Below are 21,515 nucleotides of genomic sequence, written 5' to 3'. Positions count from 1 at the left end.
AGACACACACACACACACACACACACACACACACACACACACACACACACACACACACATACACACACACACACACACACACACACACACACACACACACACACACACACACACACACACACACAAAGCTACAGGGAGGCGACCAACACAACCAAATAGCAATTACTACAGAGTCTGCAGCCTAGCAACCGAGCTAGCGATGTCATTGTCCCTCATCATCAGTGTGTGTGTGTGTGTGTGTGTGCGTGCACGCCCTCCTGTGACAAAGATCCTCTTTTTGCGAGACCCAGAATTTTTGTGTGACAGCTTTAGAATAGTGTGGAGGAGAGAAAGTAAAAAGCCGCCGGCTGCTCTTATCGACACAGAAAAAGATACGAGGAGAAAAAGTCTAGTTTGATATTTAACTACGCCGTGACTTTTGTGTTGTTTCATACATTTTAAATCACACTCTTCTATGTACATGTTTTATTCCAGAGGTATCAGACTCTAGGTCTCACATTCAGCACACCACTGTTCCACAGTTTTCCTTTGTTTTAGTGCACAGACGTACGTTCTGGAAGCGTTGACATTTAATGAACGATCTTAAGATGAGAAAGTTTTATTGTCATTATACTCTGGGCACAATGAAATTCTGAACATACAAGATAAAGAAGTTCTGAAAATAAAATAGGAATAAAAAATAACCACATGGTGGAGTAAAAGGTGTAAATAGAAGTCTTTAGAAAAAGACTGTAAAGACTTCTACATAAAGAACAGATAGAAGGTGTAAGGCAGATAAAAATAGGTTCAGTTTGATCAACATTCAGCCTCTGTTGATCATTTCCACATCACAGCTTCCCTCCCTGGTTCTCCTGCTTCTGTAAAAACACAGACATCCCATAATACTTCTAGAGTGACTGCATTTCTTTTCTCTCCTTCCTAATAAAACACTGAGACTGAGGCTGAAAATCGACTAAACCTCCAAAGCCAATTAAATTCTTCCCCACTTGTTCCACTCAGACATGAATGGTGCTCTGACTTAGAGTGGAAGAACAGCGTATAAAACGATGAATAATATTCAGAAAGAGGTGCTTACTGCAAGTAAATGTCTGTAAAAAAAAAGCCAAGAATTGTATTAATTTCCTTATTTCTGTGGTCAGTTATTGTAATTGGTTAATAACTGGCAGGATGATTAATAACAATTAACCTTTAAAATCAGAAATAGTGGCAGTCAGAGTGTAAATTTGTATCTTCCCTTTCTGCCTAACCTTTCTTCTCTCCTCATTATCATTTATGAGTCTCTGACCTATTACCATTTAAAAGTAGCCTGGCTAACCACCGGGGCGTGCACGTGCACGTGAGCGCTTGTATGTTTCACGAGGCTGACAAAGAGCATCTTCAAACTCACGTTTGGTTTAGCAATTCAAAGCAGATGATGAAAGCTGCTCTAATTCAAATAAGGTTTATTCATGAGGAGGTTCACGAAAAACACCCGGATAAACGCCGTGTCATTTTAATTTCAATTATTGTTTTATTTGCTTTAATATTCAGACAGTCTTTGTTCTGAGGTTTCTTTATTTTCCTCCAGGTGTTCTTTTCTCTGGTTCTTCCCTCTTCTTTCTGTTTAAACTCTGTTTTCAGTAGCATGGATGTCCTCATGTCACCACAGTGACGGTTCTCCGTGCATGAGTGTGGATCGTGTCTAAGTTTTTAGGTTTTGAGGGCACAGTAGCAAAAATCTGATCAGATAATGTTGTCTTGTCTCATCTCTTGTCCATTTATCTTTTCTGATATTTCTCTTTACTTCCACTCACCTCCTGGTAATCCTTTCTACTCCCAGACTCTTCTTTCTACTCGTGTCCTCATTTCGATGTTCTATCTCTGGTCCCTTTTCTTTCCTCTGGGATCCTTACGTTGCTATTAAACCAGCAAACCATTTTATTTTCTCTTCTTTTTCCCTTTTTAAGGTTCAGAAAGTGATCAAACTCTTCCTGTGATGGCAGCTCAGTGCTGTCTTTAAGAGCTTCAGACTGACCACACTGAGTTTTAGCTCCTAACCAGCAGCAGTCCACTTCCTGGTTTGTCCTTTTTTCTGTATTCACCCACTAACCTCTAATGGACAGCTGGCATTTACTGCAGGTGTCAACATCTGCGTAATTGTCCACATAAACCTCTTTGTTTTGGAGTTATTTAGTGTTGATCGGTTCATCCTACAGCAGGTTTTGTCCTTTCTGGTGTCTCTGATTCTTTATCTGACCTCTAAACTAAGAAGTAAACTCTGAAACCAACCTGTTGTCTTCCTGCAGTCTGAACCGTTTCATGTCCTTTAACCTCTCTGTCTCTCTCAGACTGTCACTATTTTCTCTCTGTGAGTCTTTTCTGAGCTCCTAACGAGCCGGTGTGATTGATTAAGGCGGATTCTTCCAGCGGCTCCTCGTGTGGCGGCAGGTTTGAGTCCGACTCTGACTGAAGCTCTCAGATGAGGAGCCAATTGATTGAGATGGCCCCAATTAGTCAGCGTGATTAATTGAGTGTGATTGGATGTCGTCCCTGGCACCTCATCGTTACACGTTATTGACAGGCTAATTAGTTGCCGTGGTGACCACTTAAACACAGCTGATTGTGTGTGACAGTGGAATGACCCCATAGCAGCCAATCAGGCGGCGTGCGTGCGTGCGTGCGTGCGTGCGTGCGTGCGTGCGTGCGTGCGTGCGTGTGTGTGTTTATTGGGTCTAAACACACCTAGAGGAGCTGCTCACAGGACATTACAAAGATGCTGAGGTTTCACAATAACAAACTGATAAATAATCAGACAGGAAGCTGCAGCAGTGAGTATTTTAATGTGAATTAGTTTCTGCTGAACCACCATAAATGCACATTAAACAAACTTTATTATATTCAGATTCCAGAGGAAGCTGGTAGACAGCAGGACACCACTGAGAGCTAAAACAACAACAGAAATGACTATTTTTTATCTGAAACTTTGGTTAAAGATTTGTCATCTCAGTAATTATCAGTGGTGAGGTGAAACACTGATAAATGAGCTGCTAGTTGTAGAAAACAAACTACAGAAGCACAAGTGGCTCTAACATTAGCTCCTATAATGACTCAACTCCTGATCCATAAGTCTGTCCTTACGTCCCATCTTTTTAGGGTTCTCTAGTCTTTATTAGGCTGCAGGTGATCTCTGCAGCATTTATGGTTAGCTGTTAACTTATTTATGCTAAAAAGCAGATTGTTCTATTAGAATATCATCACTTTTAAACCAACAGCTCAGTAAAAGGTTGGCTTTAGCTTGCTGACATGTTTGGACTGTCTGCCGTCTCCTTCAGAGCGTCCTCCAACGTGTTCATCGTTTTATAAAGGTGGTTGGTCTGAGAGGTCTGTCAGAGCAACCACACACCTGTCAGCAAGGTACATCCATACTTTCCTGACTTAGTTTTTGGTTTAACAGTAACGCTATTCTAAAGTAAGAAACAACAAAATGAGCATCATCCAACTAGCGAATGGTTGTAATGTAAAACCACTGGAGTTCCTCGTACAACGTAGGTTTAAGTGAAAATGTGCGATGATTGAAACCGATCAGCGAGGCTCATTCTGCAGTATGAAACAACGGCCCTGGATATAGGGTCTAAAGTTTATTCATTAGCTTTACTATCTTTTTTTTACCGTATATTGACTTTGTACAAAGTGAACTGTGAAATAAAATCGATGTGTGACGTTGTTTTTCAAAGGATCCTCACTTACTTTTAGTAGATAAAACATTGGCACAGGGCTGCACATGTCTAATAAAACTGCTTTATTTTTCTTGATTTTCAGTGGATGTGCATAAATTCACAGTACACTGCTCTACAAGTCGATACTCTGTGGATAAAATGACTTGCAGTACATGAAACACAGTGTTTGAGCCTCTATCTGGTTATGTTTTCTCTATGTTTTTAGTTGTATTTCTTTTCTTTTTTAGTTTTCTAACTCACCCTACACATTGACAACATGTCAGCTCACATCTTCCCATCATTCCAGTACCAGAGCTTCCCAAAGAGTCTCTGATCTGTAAACTCCCAGTTCAACCTGACCCAGTAAATAATGACTAATAAATATCCTCTTTATGTCCCATCTTTTTAACAATAGTCTACATAATTAGTCCTCTTTCTGACCACACCCTGGAAGCTGTAAAAACACTCAGCGATCCTTTTCCCCTCACGGGACAGAAATCCTCCTCCACTGGGCAGGTTTTCCCAGGTCTGCTCTGAATGGGGCCTCGGCTATAAATAAGGATCCAGTTGTTGGGGTCTGGGTGTTATCAGATAATCTGTCATACGTGTGACGTGTATCACTGACTGGTTTACCAGACCGATACCGTCTATTGTTAAAGAGATAAACTGCAGCAGTCTGAATGGAAAAGCTGCCGTTTAGATCAAGAAAAGATGACTGGAAATAAAGGAGGATGATTGGTTGAACAGAAAACACAAAGTGGAGGAGGTGAAGGATCCTTTCTGAGTGAAATAGCAGCAGGGACACTGTACATGTACTGTATGGGAGGAGGAGGAGACGAGTGCATGGTCGACTAGCTGGGAAGAAAAGAGGCTAATGTGGGAGGAGGCCAGCGTTGGTGTAACATCACGTCTTCAGGCCAGCCTCTTTTTATTCTGCTTCCATTTCAGTGTCCTTCCTTCTCTAAGCACCGTGTTCCATTCCTCTGAGTCTGCTGCTTCACTTATTTTACCCTCCTGAAGATCTTAAATCGAGAACACATTTAGGTCCATGATGTTTGATTGGTTGGTGACAGAAATGTCCACAGTGGTGTTAAGTTTAAAAACAGAAGCAGCTGCAGTTATTAATTATTCACAAATATTACCTCATGGTTCTTTCCCTCCAGCAGCCAATCAAGTTGCAGTTCACATCCACGTCTGTGTGGATTGGCTAACGGGTTTTGTGAGGTCACAGTAGCAGGAACCAGGTGTGGAACTTCACCGTGTGTCTCTCAAACCAAACTGAGATTTCTAAGTCTGCTCAAACTTTCAGGTTTCTCTGAACTGGAGGTTAGCAGGACATTTAGCCCTGTGGGTCAAAGTTTAAAGTTTGAAAATGTGGGAAAAAACATATTTTCACAGTAAAACTTCTGATGTCCACATTTTTAACATTTTTGGGAAATCTTTGAACCTTTCTTGGTGGAAATAAAAGAAATGTTAAAAAAAAAGGTTTAAGAACATTGACATAAAAATCAACCAAAATCCAGCGCTGGATTTTGGTTGATTTTTATGTGAATGTTCTTCAAGAAATTATCAGAAGTTTTACTGATATATATGGAATCACTTCAGATATTTTTAGGATCTTTTTGAAGATTTTTACTCATTTTTTAAAATATTTACAAGAATTTTCTTGTCAAATTTTGGGGATTTTTTCAAATAAAACATTTAAGGGAAATTTTGAAGGAATTATTGGAATTTTCTTCCTGAAGGTTTTGCAAATGTTCAGAAATTTGTGGATTTTTTTTCTGAATTTTTTGATGTTTTTTCAGACAATAAAACAATATTTTTTGGTGCCTGTAAATGAGGACAACAGGACGGTTAAATGACTGTTTATTTCAGACTACAGGTACATAAATGATGCATCATGAATTAAATTCTAATCTGCTTGTATTATTAAAAATGTAAACATCCTCCCGAGCGTGTAGAGGCAGCCACCGCTGAATAAATGAAAAGCACGTCTATTAAAACGATGCAGCTTCATTTCCACACAGCAGCGGTGGCGTTCTTAATGAAAACTCTGATCCATAAGGTAATGTGTAATTAGGCACGGCTGCCATGCGTTTGATTAATGTAATGTGTGTTCCTTAGATTTTGATTTCTCTTTCTCATAGTTTTTCTTTCCTTCATGTCTCTGTCTTAAACTCGGCGTGGTTTGCTTGAGGATGAATTATGCTTTGATTAATGGAACGTGATGCCTTTCTCTTTCTGCTGTTTGTCTCCATTTCTTTGTCTCAAAAGCAGCATAGTTTGATCTACCTGCACACACTGGTTGACCGTCGTCCTGTCTGTCCTGTTTTTGTCTCGTTAGTTCCTCCTAGAGAGCCCACGGTCACCTGTCGGTCCAACACCTACCCCAAAGGCTTCTACTGCAGCTGGCACCAGCTCCACCCCACCTACATCCCCACCACCTTCGAAGTGGACGTACAGTAAGTGCATCCGAATGTCCTGTCAGTCTGTTACTGTCCTCTGACGGATGTGTTTGGTTTGCCGTTAATTACTAAAAAATGTCTCCTTTAACCAAGCAAGCATCTTAGAAATTCAGTTCATTCTTTACCCAGCAGAGCGGAACATTAAACACATAAAAACAGTCAGAAAACACATTCCTGCTGGTTTGTCCTCACATATTTGTGCCTTATTAAAACATGTAACCCCAATCTTTTCAGTAACTCCTTTTAAAAGCACGCAGAAAGCTGAAGGAAAACAGCACGTTCTGATAGCAGTAAAAGGTTGAAACTTAATTACACGTGGAAAACAATGTGAGGTTACAAAAACAGGGATTTTTAGGGAAAATAGAATCACTCTGGTTGAGTTTTTATTCCATCTCTACCTGTCTGTAACAGAGCGATGGATGGAGCTTCTGTGCATAAAATGCTGTTTCTGTCAGGTTCCCTTTGAAACCCCAGATCACAGAATCCCTGCGCTCGTTCTGCAGCAGGTGGATGCTGCCGTCATTAATGCTGGAACCCTCATATTACTGTGTTTGCATAATAATGAGGAGAGAGACAGGAGGAAACAGATAGAGAGATTAACAGTAAGAGAAGTCAACATGCAGCTACTGGAGCAGAGGGATGCTTAGTTTAATGCTGTTATATTATTAATATCTGTATTTTTTCTATAATTGCACAAACAGTCACAACACCCTGTAAAGAGGATTGTAACTGTCTTTTCTGGTTTTATCTGTAATGAATAGTGGAAAATGATTCACTTTTGACTCCTAAACTCATGCAAGATGTCTTTAACCTGCAAGCAAATGTAGAAATTTCAACATAAAGTCACATTAAAACAAACACTAGAATAACCCAGGCGGTTTAGTCAGCAGTTTTAGTGCCACAGTTCTAATTATGATTCAGCTCCAGAGCATAAAAAGGCAGGAAAACCGCCTAACTGTGCATTTCTACATTTCCATACTGGCGGGTACGAAGCTGCTTCCAAGCAGAAAACACGGCAGCTCATCTATTCTGTCTCTTCTTCTCCTGTTTCTCTGTGTCTGTGTGCCTCATCTCCATGTTTCTCTTCCATTCAGACACAACCAGCGGCTGCTAGATGTGCAGAAAGACGCCGTCCACAAGAATCGCTGTCATGTTCGCTTTCCGGAGGTCTTCTCCAGCTTCCCCTACAAAGTAAACGTGACGGCAGTCAACTCCCTGGGGAAAGCTTTCACCACCATCTCATTCGAGGAGTCCAGTATAGGTGAGATGTTCTCTTTCTTTGTTCTGGGTGTTGGGTGAAAGCAGCTGTTTTCATACTGAATGTGTTTTAGCTGCCAGGGCTGAAAGCTTGTTTTCAGCTCAAAATGAATTGTTTTACATTCTTTAAAGTGTTCACAGTAAAAGCTCTGACAAATTAGAAAGTGTGAGTTCATTCCGGGTTGCAGAACGTTGGAGCTCATTAAAGTTTACCAACAACGCTCTGCTGAACTCAGGCCAGGAGCAGATCTGACATTCTTTTCCCACACAGATTGACAGGCATTTGGCAAAGAAAAAATAAAAAAAGAAGTAAAAAGTGTCAGGGATGCCAACCCTTGAGCAATGTTAATGCATTTGTTTGACCACAGATGACTGATTTCATTCACTTCTGTTTCCCTTTGGAGATCTGCTCGGTGCCAGCCAGACAAAGAAAATTGAATTTTCATTGGCCAAATAAATGTCACCCAGCTGATAGGAGAGTGCACGGCTTCTTTTTGTTTCCTTTAACCAACTGTCCAGTCCATTAGTGAGGAACCTACTGACTGTGCACCCATGTCATTACCGAAGGCTGCGGATAACAAACAATCAACCTCTCAGTTAAATACTGTCTGCTGGAGAAAAGGCTGAGGCCTGGACAGGATGGGACTCTGGTTTCTCACTTCCCTCTGCCAAAACCAGCTGCTATTTAAGCATATTTTCGTCATATTTAATGTTAAAATTATTCATGAAAGTTGGCTCCTTCATTGACAGATTTTTTTTCTTCTAAATTACAGCCTTCAATACCTCAAAGTTTTAAAAAAAGAAGTTTTTTTTTTGTTCGTTTGGGCTGCAGAGGGCCACATAATAACAGCAATGCTCTTAGAATTCACAGCAACTCCGGCTGGAAAGCAGTGAAGAGGAGAAATTCATTTTAAAGGAGGAATGAGAAGTACTTTGATAGATAAGGGGAAGTGCTGCCAGCGGTCCTCAGCTCTGTTGTAGAGCTCCGAGTGCGATACGGGTGTGCATGAATACACACACACACACACACACACACACACACACACACACACACACACACACACACACACACACACACATATTATGTTTTTCTATCATTGTGGGGACATACCATTGACTAACATTCATATCTAACCCTAACCCTAACCCTAACCAACACCAAAACAATGCCTAACCCTAAAGAAACGTTTTTGCACTTTTACTTTTTTCAGTAACAACAACATGGCCAAGAAAACACTGTTTAAACTTGTGGGGACCAAAATGAGGTCCCCATAAGTGACATAGTTTTCGGTTTTCCTACAGTTGTGGGGACATTTGGTTCCCACTAGTATAGCCAGCACCTGACCACACACACACACACACACACACACACACACACACACACACACACACACACACACACACACACACACACACACAATCTCTTTTTCACCACCTAACCCTCTCAAACCGACACACTCCACACAGTCGCTGTCAGCCTGTTGGTGTGTGTGTGTGTGTGTGTGTGTGTGTGTGTGTGTGTGTGTGTGTGTGTGTGTGTGTGTGTGTGTGTGTGTGTGTGTGTGTGTGTGTGTGTGAGAGCCGGTGACATGCTCTGCCAAGCCCCGGACACAAGACTCATGAAAATGCTAATGGTAGCCGGATTAGCGCCTTGGCTGAGGAAATATCCTTCAACTATTGGTGATAGCAGAATACCCCACTGCTCCTTTCTTTCTTTCTTTCTTTCCTCTCTGCTTTCTCCTTCTTCCTGCACTCATTTTCCCTCTATTTCCTCCTCTGCTATCGTCCACCGAGTCATCTCAGATAAAATGTGACAGATGGTTTCCCATCCTCACTTTTTTGTTGTTTATGAGCCTAAAAATGTATTTTCTATTTTCTTCTTCTGTCCTCTTTGCTGGTTGTTTCCTGCTTCTTTTTATTCTGAACTCTGATTTTTCTGGCTCGCCTCTCTCTACCACGATAACCGATCCGACCGTACAGCTGTCAGCGATCACAGACAGTCAGAGGCGACACGTCTAGCCCAGTGATTCATAAACGCATCCAAGAGCACATTTGAAAAGAACATTTTTTACTATTATAACAAACTGTAGGTAGAAAGGGCAAACTTTTAAAAGTTTTCTCATCTAATGATCTACTCTCCTGTATATCTGCTCCGCTCCGTTAAAAGCCCTCCTTATGCCGTTCCTCGCTGTAGGTCACGCTCATTTTCAGGGACAATACGGCACATCGTAAATAAATAAAACCATTTCATGCTTCCTGGTGCACTTCTGAATCCAGAGTAGGAGTATTAGGTTCCACAACTGTCCTTGTTCATCCAACCAGCGCTGAGATGACATTAGATAAGTGTGTGTTTGAGCACACGTGTGTCCTCACATGTGCAGATGACAAAAAAACCCTGAAGGAAACTACAGAAGATAACTTAAAGCTTTCTAGTGATGATCAAACTGACCTCGTCGGTGTTTTTCGTTAACAACAAAGAAGGTTTTTGTGACAGCGGCCCACCTGAGCCCCGGCTGTCATTCAGCACATTACTCATTCCCTGTGATTAAAGTCAGTCTGCTGTAACCCAATCCCGACACGTCAGCGTGATTACGGCGGCTTTATTCAGCACCTCACATCATTTGTCACCGTGTCACGTCAGTCAGTACAGGAGTGATCACATTCAGGTGTAATTTAGCTACTTTGGGCTGGTTTGTAGGGAAATATGGAAGTTTGTGAGGAGCTGAAAGCAACCAGCCGGGTAGAGTTCAGTGATAAACATGGAGAGGTTGAAGACAGCAGCTTACAGCGGCAGGTTCAAGTTATTTTCTACAAATTACCAAATGAGCATCCTGGATTAAACCAACAGGCTGATTCTGTACAAATAATCTCTCTGTTGTGGTATTTAGTGGATTCCTGCTGTCTCTGCTTCCCACCAGAGGAGCCTAAAGATCAGATTTGGCTGCAAAGAAGCATTCCTACGACCAGCAGAGATCTGAGCCACATTAGATGCAGGAATTACCACCATGCACAAAAGTGCAAGTATCTCTAGAATAAAAGCCATCTGTCCATGCTTTTTCTTCCATTTATCCAGGGTCATTCCACGGTGGCAGATAGCTATCCAGACGTCTTTCTCACAAACATCGTTTTTTAGTTCTACCTGGTTCATCCCATGGTGGTCTCAGGCCAGATCAGACCGCCATGGGATGGTCTCATCTGCTGCTTCCAGCCTTGACCTGCTGCACGGTTCCACCCTACAGAACACCTCTTAGTGCAGATGGTGGACCCACTGGGCAGATCTTAGCTCAGCCCCAGAGGTCCAGACCCTACCGCCAGATGAACATGAATGAGCTGCTCTCCTAATCCAGACTCCAGAGGGGTCCTGGCCTTCCATGCAAGGCTGTGTCACTTCATGATTTATGGTTCATAGAGGTCTTTGAATCACTCCTAGTCTGGTTCCTTTACTAACAGAGACCCCCAACCAGAACACTCACCCCTCCATACGATGGGGCTTCTTTAAGGGGAGAATAGAAATACTAAATAAATGTCACCACTTCAGAATCTCCTGAGGTGTTTAGTCCCAAATCACCATGAGTGAGAGGTTTCTGGATCCCATCAGACGGCTGCTCAGGAGGTGGAGGTTTGATGAATGTCGTCATTGGGTTTGACTGCAGTGATGTGAATGTGTAATGTGTTATTTCTTTTATTTCTTTGTTCTCTTCCCCTGCTGCTGCTTTGAACTGATCAGACTTCAGCCACGTGAATTTAGGATGTCTGCTTTTAGTCATTAAATCTGGTTTTGTGTAATTTTGCACATCAGTGAGACATTATAGCTCCACACAGCATATTATTCGGTTAGAATGCACAGAATATATGTACCAGATTTCTTAGATAAACAGAAAACATGTCCTACGGCGCTAACACTTATCTGGACACACTCCATTGCTGGAGTGTAATAGGTGCTTTTGCTAATTTAAAAGATTGATTCTGAACCGTTTTTCACCCATTAACATCAGCTGCAGTGTTTAATGTGCACAGGAAGATTTGTTAAATTCTTCCATAAACATTGCAGATAGAGGGGTTGATCTGTATGTACAGAGCCACAGCTGTACAGGAGAAAGCTATGTTTCAGCCCTTATGTTCCATTTTCTTTTGTTAAAAATCATTCTTGTGAGACGTCACTGCGGATCGAAGCAGTCCACTTCTCTCCATTTTACCCATTTGTTCAAGTGCAGCCATCATGCGGCACATCGAAGAATACATGTCCAGATTCTCCCAAAGCCGATTGATTTGAAAGGAAAGATGGATTAATGTGAGGACAGCAGAGTTTTAGAGTCACACCTGGATGCATTAAGTGAAAGGAACAGATGACGAACCAGAATGGTTTTAGAAAGTCTGCAAAGAAAAACAGGCATGCAGACGTAGCTTTTGCAGATTTCTCACATTTTATTGCTCGATTTGCTTCAAAGGAAACCATTCAGCGACTTTTTTGGAACAAAGATTAGCCCTCTGCCTTTCGCTTTCTCCCTCTGTTTCCAGCAGACAGTGCATGTAATAGTCGGTTTGAAAGATGAGACTTTTATGTTACATTATACCTGTTCGGATGCATCTCCAACAAAGGAAAAGAAAAGCGCCGCAGTGACTGCTGTAATATGAGACTGAAGCAAAGACACAGGGACAGTAATGTGGATGCAAATTTGAAGGAACAAAGCCAAGTGAGGCATGACAGACATTTCCAGGCCAAGTCTGGACAGGCACAACAAAGGAATGTCATTAAATTAGACCTCATGATCACACGTCACTTCTTTCTTTCTCTTCAACTATTCTTTTAACATGCCTGCTCATAATAAACCAGCATTGTTCTGTCTGCTCCATACTGATGCTGCTCTTATATGTGACACGCTGCTTTCCCTGCATTAACATCACCGTCACCTTCAGCTTATTTTCTAAAACGCTGCATCGGTCAGTGAGCTCCCAGACTCTTATTATTGTCGCAGTGGATTTCACACTCTTCATTTGAAAGCAAATTCCTTCCCTTTTTCTCAGCTTTGGTATTAAAAGTAGCTCTTGGTCAGGCTCCAGTTGCCGTCCCAGCGGTCGTCAGCAGAGGGATGTGTTCATTACTCATGCAGCACACAGCTAATACTGTACGTTTCAAGTCAGATGAATACCTGGGGACCGCCTGCCCAAACACATTTCTCTCTGTTTTGTTCCGTTCTCGCACATATTTCCTTCGATAATGTACCGCAGGACAAAGAGGACAGTTTCCCCCCTTGGTTTTCCTCTGCTTCATGCACTTTCCTCCTTCCCGTTCCATCTTTATACACATTTACCTGAACACGGCCACAAAGAGATGAATATCTGAGAGGAGAAAGCTGTCTGTCTGCTGTTAGCTGTCTGTTAGCATCGCTGTCAGTCTTTCATATTTTTAATCGTGCGTTCAGTAAAGGTCTTACTAGCAGGAGAAACACCTGTCTGTCTTGTCTCTCCTGTCTGTCTCTGTGCCTTTGGACATGAGCGTTGTTGTGCTTTTTAGCCAAATGTGCTTTCATCCTCTGGTTCTGTCTGTTTGTATGTTATCAGACATTCAGATTATAATTGCAGCTATCCATTTCCCTTTGTGATGCCATGTGTGTGTCTGGCTCAGAAAGGTTTCATGTAGCTAAAGTGACAGGCCGGTGTGTTCCCCTGTGGGAGTGATCTGACAAAGACTGGGTCATTCAATATCGTCTGAAAAGCTTCGAATTGAATTCTCTCAACCTCTCCGTCTTTGTGTCTTTCTCAGCGGACATATATTCAGAAACACATCATTTATACACGCCTTTTCATCAGGGACCGATGGCTTCTCATCTTCTGCCTTGCCTCAGTTCCCTCAAACAGTTTTGTCCTCACCACTGTTAAATTCTGGTAAATTCACAAATGTCAGCTTCATCCTCGCTCTGTTTATCGTTAGAGTACATCACGAACTTGAGAAAAAGATAGTAATGATAATAATGGTAGCATTAGTACGATGGATGGATGGATGGATGATAGATGGATGGATGGATGGATGGATGATAGATGGATGGATGGTTGGATGATAGATGGATGGATGATAGATGAATGGATGGATGGTTGGATGATAGATGGATGGATGGATGGATAGATGGATGGATAGATGGATGGATGGATGGATGGATGGATGATAGATGGATGGATAGATGGATGGATGGATGGATGATAGATGGATGGATGGATGGATGATAGATGGATGGATGGATGGATGATAGATGAATGGATGGTTGGATGATAGATGGATGGATGATAGATGAATGGATGGATGGTTGGATGATAGATGGATGGATGGATGGATAGATGGATGGATAGATGGATGGATGGATGGATGGATGGATGGATGGATGGATGGATGATAGATGGATGGATAGATGGATGGATGGATGGATGATAGATGGATGGATGGATGGATGATAGATGGATGGATGATAGATGGATGGATGTATGGATGGATGGATAGATGATAGATGGATGGATGGTTGGATGATAGATGGATGGATGGATGGATAGATGGATGGTTGGATGATAGATGGATGGATGGATGGATGGATAGATGGATGGATGATAGATGGATGGATGGATGGATGATAGATGGATGGATGGATGGATGGATGATAGATGAATGGATGGATGGTTGGATGATAGATGGATGGATGGATGGATAGATGGATGGATGGATGGATGGATGGATGATAGATGGATGGATAGATGGATGGATGGATGGATGATAGATGGATGGATGGATGATAGATGGATGGATGATAGATGGATGGATGTATGGATAGATGATAGATGGATGGATGGTTGGATGATAGATGGATGGATGGATGGATGGATAGATGGATGGATGGATGGTTGGATGATAGATGGATGGATGGATGGATAGATGGATGGATGATAGATGGATGGATGGATGGATGATAGATGGATGGATGGATGATAGATGGATGGATGGATGGATGGATGATAGATGGATGGATGGATGGATAGATGGATGGATGGATGGATAGATGGTTGGATGATAGATGGATGGATGGATAGATGGATGGATGATAGATGGATGGATGGATGGATGATAGAGGGATGGATGGATGGTTGGATGGATAGATGATGGATGGATGGATGGATGGATGGATGGATGGTTGGATGATAGATGGATGGATGGATGGATGGATGGATGGATGGATGGATGGATAGATAGAACCCACAGTGGGGACATTTATGGTGTTACAGCAGCAAATAGAAGAACAGTTAGAATAAAAAGGGCAGAACTGTAGTAGTTAGAGAAAGTAGCCGTCAAAGAGTTCCCTTCTATGGCTTCCTCAATCTTCAGGGGTTGGTCTTTGTGTTTTGCAAGATTTAAAACTTTATTTCTACAATCAGTCAGTCTCATTAAACTGTAAATCGTGCAACCCAACAGCATCTTTCATTTCACTTTCCCCTCTTCTGATTTAGGCGTCTCTTTCCTCATGTTTCCACGCCTTCAGTTTATGATGCAGATTCCTCATCCAGTCCAAACAGCAGATATCTACTGTGGGGTGTGGTGAAAGTTCAGATTTGTTGTACTCTGATGTGAGGTGCTCTTACCTTTGTGGACCCACACAGTCACTGAAAGATGGATGCTTTCAGAGCTGTACAACCAGGGCTGATTGATGCTTGCATGCACAGACGGTTGCTTTGCCCCTCAAACATAGAAAAACATGTTTATTTTTACAGGATATAGCAGCTGCTAACAGATTGGGGCTCTGCCGATGTGTCTGTCAAATGTGTCAATCCCAGTCGTTGGATGTCGTCCAGGATTTCTGGAGAATTTAGAAGCTCCTACTACATCAGTAGAAGCTCCTCCTGCAGTGACTGGTTCACTTACAACTCTTTTAACAATGAGCCAGGAAGGTGTGGATGATCACATTCTGTCCTCTAAATCATTTTCTGTTTTGAGCTCCATTTATCCTCCTTTTCTTTATCGACCCTTCTGGAAATTTACATCATGCTGTAACTTGCAGACGTGTGTAAAAACAGAAAGCATGATATTGTATTAATGGGAAAAAAACAGAAAATTCAGAGTGGAGGCAGATATGCAGTAGATTTCTGGAGAATTTCTACTAGGTTTGGGCAGCATCAGTGGAAAGTGTGACGGCCGGCTGTAGGAGAAAAGAGTCACATCTGTGTGCTGCTGATTATTCACCAATGAAAGACAGTTTTACAGATTTACAATTTCAGATAATGTCTTTTTGATTTTTACGCTTTGATCGGACCTTCTGGCCTGGCCGTATGTTGGACATCCCTGCTGTAGAACATTAGTTCTGAAGCTTGTTGTCATTAATGATCCTCTTCAGAAGCCAACAACCGTCCCAACCCAACAATCACTGACAGACTGGGAACGCTGGGCAAAAGGTAGTGAAATAAAGGTCAGGAAACTCCTCTTTAGTTTACCATCCTTACACAAGTCATTTCCATCCAACCAAGTGTAAATCCATGGTGTTCCTCTGGTGGGAACGTCTTCTCTTTCTCCTCAGCCTCCCAGTCTGAGAACTTCCACTGTAGAGCAACAGTTGTCTCAGTAATCATCTCCATAATGATTCCACCAGGCTGAGTGACCCTAAATAACTGATTTTTATCCTCCCCACAGTAAAACCAGACCCACCGGAGCGCGTCACAGCGACCCCGATCCGTTTGAACGCCCGGAGGCTGGAGGTGTCCTGGCACAGCCCCGCCACCTGGCCCGACATCGACAACTTCCCCCTGAAGTACTTCCTCCGGTACCGGCCGCTCATCCGAGAGCAGTGGCAGCACGTGAGTAATCAGTCAGTCAGTCAATTAATCAATCAATCAGTCAGTCAGTCAGTCAGCCAGTCAGCCAGCAAGACTTTGTTTTTATAGAGCACTTTACAACAAGTCAGAGTCCACAGCAGTTTAGCAGGACTTCTGTTTAACATCAACACTAACGAATGAAGCTCCATCATTTTATATCCAGTGGAGCCAAAAGGAAATCACATCTCTAAACTTCTCTGTCCTTAAAAACAGTTTTACATGTAATGACTATGGACAAGCCAGAATTAAAGGTTCTAAATGTTCTGGAGTGTTTGTTCAGACACTGAATATCTCCTGTAAGCTGTAGGTCAACATTAGAAAACACCAGTTAGACTAAGTTTCATTATGTGGTGTTTAAAAAGCTGGAAATGCTGTTCTAAAGGAAAACACTTCCTACAAATTACAGCTTGAGTTTCACCTCGATTCAAAATATTTCTGCAGAGCCTGTGTCATCTTTTTCACTCAGAAATCTTTGCTTTTCTTACTTATGGATAAAAATGGGCCCTATTTTTCCACATATGATGATTAAATGTGGATATTTACTTCAGAAATAAGGGATCTTTGTCCAGAGAGATGCCTCTGAGAACACTTAGTGGATCTGATGGAAATGATCCGACATGGAGCTGTTGGAGTTTGATCTCTGGACAGACAGACAGAATTGCTGAGCAGCGTTGGCGTATGTTACTGTATCCGAGTATTTCTTGTGGTTTCAGCTCCCTGAGGGCCTCATATAGTAAAAGCATATGTGTCTACTGTGGATTCCTGGGATGAAAGCTGCGTCTAACGTTGCAGGGTTATTATCATGCACGTCAATGCTTCGCTAAGGTGTTGTTCCAAGAGCTCGGGTTACGGAGCCTCACATGGAATCACACAGACGGCTCTGAGTTACAGGCCTTTATGTCATCTTTTCTTTCCCTCCCATCTTTCCTCTGCTTTTTCTCTGCTGTCTTTCTTTGGTTTGACACACTGTGGAAAAGTTTCCCTGGAGGTATTCGTTTAAATCTGCCTGCAGTTCAGCTGACATCTGCTGAGATTACAGGTTTTGGTTTAACCCTCGTGTCGTTCTGCGCGTCAAACTGACCCGCTTTAAAGTTTGAAAATGTGGAAAAAAATATATGTTTTCACGGTGCAACTTCTGGTGTCCACTTTTTCAACATTTTTGGGAAAGTTTTGAACATTTTTTGGTGGGAAAAAAGAAATGTTAAAAAAAAATGCTTAAGAGCGTTCACGTAAAAATCAACCAAAATCCCTCAAATTTCTCTGGATTTTGGTTGATTTTTTGTGAATGTTCTTAAAGAAAATATTAGACGTTTTGCTGATATGTGTGGAATCACTTTGGATATTTTTAGAATTTTTTTTGGAAGATTTTTGCTCATTTTCAAGAATTTTCATGCTAAATTTGGGTGATTTTTTTAAAATAAAATTTTTAAGGAATTATTGGAATTTTCTTTCTGAAAATTCTCCAAATTTTCACAACTTTGGGGAATTTTTTTGCAGAATTTTTGGAGTTTTTTTCAGACAAGGAAACAATGTTGTTGGTGTCTGTAAATGAGGACAACAGGAGGGTTAGGGCGAGTTCTGAAGTCAGTGAATGTGTCATAAACTTTAAAGCTTTTTTTCTGTGCAGACGTCAGACTCCAAACAAAGCAGAAAGATTTTATTTAACGCTCTTCAGTGTGATTTTTTTCTCGCCTACGTCAAACAAAGCTGAGCTAAAGATGCAAACAGATGAGTGAACACTCCAGACTTCCTGATTGAAATTCATCCCTAATAGGATTCCTTTCTGCTTCTAATTACTCAAAAGAAAATTTATCACCACAATTAAAGCCATTGATTTAACGTTTCGAGTGATTCATCAAAAAGCAGCCGTGTTCTGCCTCTCAAACTGAAGATTTGTTCAGTTTTGAATTATTGATCAGGAAAAGCTTCAAGGTTTGAGATAATAGCAATCTAAAGAGTTAATAATTAATTGAGTAAAGACACACAAACTTCCAACGTACCTTTACTATCCTCTATTCCCTCTGAACCTCTGAGATTCTCATTCAGACAGAATAAAGCCTCAGATCTCTGTGGTTCCAGCCGATGATTAAACCCGACACACACTCAGAGTTTTCTTTCCCTCCTCACCACTAATCAATCAATACGTGAACTGATGCGGAACCTGAAAGGTGGGAAACCTTAAGTCAATATTTGGATTGGATAAGGACACATAATTTAGTAAATTAGATAAATATAGTCGATGACAGCTGGAACCTGCAGGGTTTCCCCCGTCTCTGCCAGGCTCTTTGATGAATGTCTTTGTGGTTCTGCTTTTTGTTTTTCTAGCAATAAGTGTGGGTTTCTGAAGGGGAATTGTGCACGTATCACTTTTGGACTCGTGAGAATTTTATGGTCGGGCTGCTGCCTCTTTTATTAAACGCTGGCGGTGTTCTAGAACGACAGCGCTCTGGTTAATATTAAAATATTAACCTTTGTGGTTTGAGTTTGCTTCGATTTCAACTGTCAAGATTATGCACCTGATTCAAGAATATTTCTGTAAAAAGTTATTGTTTACTAGTAATAAGTTTAAATCAGCAGATCTGTCAGTCTTGTCTGTATTTTTTAGTAAAGATCTCATAAATTCCGTAACCTAAATGTCCTTTTTCACGTCTGAAGCATTTTGACAAATCAGATAAACTGGTGATGTTTAACCCTCCTGTTGTCTTCATTTACGGGCACCAAAAAGTTTTGTTTTTTTTGTCTGAAAAACAAACAAAAATTCAGCAAAAAAATTCCACAAATTTCTGAAAATTTGCAAAACATTCAGGAAGAAAATTCCATTAATTCCTTAAAAGTTTTATTTAAAAAAAATCCCCCAAATATTCACAAGAAAATTCTTGTGAATATTTTCAAAAAATGAATAGAAATCTTCCAAAACAAATCCTAAAAATATCTAAAGTGATTCCATCAGTAAAACTTCTAATATTTTCTTTTTCAGAACATTTTTTAACATTTCTGTTTTCCATCAAAAAATATTCAACATGTGAACATCAGAAGTTTCACTGTGAGAATATGTATTTTTTCCACATTTTCAAACTTTAAAACGGGTCAGTTTGACCAACAGGACAACATGAGGGTTAAAGCTGATGTCTGTGTCTGCAGAAACACAAAACCAGTCAGAGCTCTGAAGGTGAGATTAAAGAACAAGTTATCATCGATGTCATCTTCATCAGAATTACATCGCCTCCGTCCAAAACCCAATCTCCAGCAGAAAGTAGAGACTTCAAACCTGAATGCTTAGTCATACTGCAGATGTCTGGAGTGCTGTTTAATTAGTGCATTTTTCAATTAAACTAATGAACATTAGCCCGTTCAACCTTTCAGATCCAATAAAGCAGCTTCTCTGTTCCCATTATGGTCATTCCTGTCTTTCTTTGGGGTCACACTTTATGGTATATAAATATAAAAGTTTATTTTTAAATAATTAAAATAATACAGTGTACTACTACCTGTGTCAGTGATAAATAAGCAGACTGCCCACTGCTATTCCCTCTGAACTTCCTCCTCAGTCATTGATTCAGCCCCTCAAAACTCATTTCTGTTGATCAGAATTACATATTTTAAAGGGTTTTTCCCTATAAAATAATCCCTTCTTGCCCTAAAATGCCTTACATGAAAGTCTACAAAGGATTCTAAGGGTTTATTGTCATATTTGGCTATAAATAAGCAACAGAAAGTATTTGTTTTAGTCTTAGTGTCTCTACCTAGTACCGTGTTTAACCTGTTTACAGAATATATTCATTTGTACACTAATCAGTCACATCTACTCATACAAGCTGTCTCTTTTAGAAACAATGAAATCCCGCTTCTTTCTCTGCAGCTGAAACACACCAGCTCACCTACAACACTGCAAAACTACACTATGATACACAACGGCAAGCTGAAATATTGGAGTAACTCAGTCACATGTAGTCGTATATATTCTAAATGGAAACCAGTTCTGAAGAAAAATTATGGTACTGGAAGCCTGAGAAAGTTGATTAGCATGCAAATATGAAACCCCACAAGTCTGAATGTGTGTTTGAACGACTTATTTGTTCACCACAGTTCTGAGGTGGCTTTTCTTTAAAAAATAAGGATATTTCTAAACGAGTCTAAACTTTTGAAAGGTAGTATAATGAAATACAGTAGAAATATTTTTAAAAATACAGTGAAAATATAGTAAAAACACAGTAAACATGTAGTAAAAAATACACTGAAAATATAAGAAAATACAGTAAAAATATTTTTTTAAATATAGTAAAAATACAATGAAAGCTATACCAAAAATATAGTAAAAATGCAGTGAAAATATAGTATAAACACAGTAAAAATATAGTAAAAAATACACTCAAAAATATAAGAAAAATATAGTAAAAATACAGTAAAAATATTTTTTTAAATATAGTAAAAATACAATGAAAGCTATACCAAAAATATAGTAAAAATGCAGTGAAAATATAGTATAAACACAGTAAAAATATAGTAAAAAATACACTCAAAAATATAAGAAAAATATAGTAAAAATACAGTAAAAATATTTTTTTAAATATTGTAAAAATACAGTGAAAGCTATACCAAAAATATAGTAAAAATGCAGTGAAAATATAGTATAAACACAGTAAAAATATAGTAAAAAATACACTCAAAAATATAAGAAAAATATAGTAAAAATACAGTAAAAATATTTTTTTAAATATAGTAAAAATGCAGTGAAAATATAGTAAAAACACAGTAAAAATATACCAAAAATATATTTAAAAATACACTGAAAAATATAAGAAAAATATAGTAAAATATAGTAAAAATACAGTTAAAAATACAATAAAATATAGTTAAAATAGTAAAAATACATTTTAAAAATACAGAATTTTTTTTTTAGAAATATAGTAAAAATACAGAAAAAGTTTCAAAATGACCCCAAGCTTTTGAACGGTAGTATAAATGTTAAGAAGGTGTAAAAAACACCTTGATTTTCTTTGGAGGGGATCTTCAATGAGTGTCCACAGTGGCAGACTGTTACAGGAAACATTTGAATTCCAGCCTATCAAGCTGTGACATAAATCATTAAGTGTTGTTTAATGAGGTTTCCAAAATAAGAGCCACTGTTTACCGGCTGTATAGACTTCATTCATTAGAGCCTCAGAGGGTGAATGCTAATTGAAGTGGAAGCTCAGGAATTCACCTTTAATGTGGTTAGAAGGCCCAGAATGACTTTCAGATGCAGCATTCTGAA

The 21,515-nt window shown here is 40.1% G+C and overlaps 1 protein-coding gene across 1 annotated transcript in view; it reads left to right on the top strand.

The window, feature by feature from the left end:
- The window catches only part of cntfr (ciliary neurotrophic factor receptor), a 278,017-nt gene that overhangs the window by 231,172 nt on the left and 25,330 nt on the right, over positions 1 to 21,515 (top strand). The window contains exons 5-7 of the mRNA XM_051938344.1: positions 6,040 to 6,157; positions 7,255 to 7,421; positions 16,080 to 16,243. Of these exons, the coding sequence (XP_051794304.1) occupies positions 6,040 to 6,157; positions 7,255 to 7,421; positions 16,080 to 16,243 (449 nt within the window). The remainder of the gene's footprint in view (positions 1 to 6,039; positions 6,158 to 7,254; positions 7,422 to 16,079; positions 16,244 to 21,515) is intronic.

The sequence above is a fragment of the Acanthochromis polyacanthus genome, chromosome 18, assembly GCF_021347895.1.
Source record: "Acanthochromis polyacanthus isolate Apoly-LR-REF ecotype Palm Island chromosome 18, KAUST_Apoly_ChrSc, whole genome shotgun sequence".
NCBI classification, from domain to species: domain Eukaryota; kingdom Metazoa; phylum Chordata; class Actinopteri; family Pomacentridae; genus Acanthochromis; species Acanthochromis polyacanthus.
The sequence above is the reverse complement of the archived record's forward strand: the minus strand, read 5'-3'. Positions and strand labels throughout refer to the sequence as shown.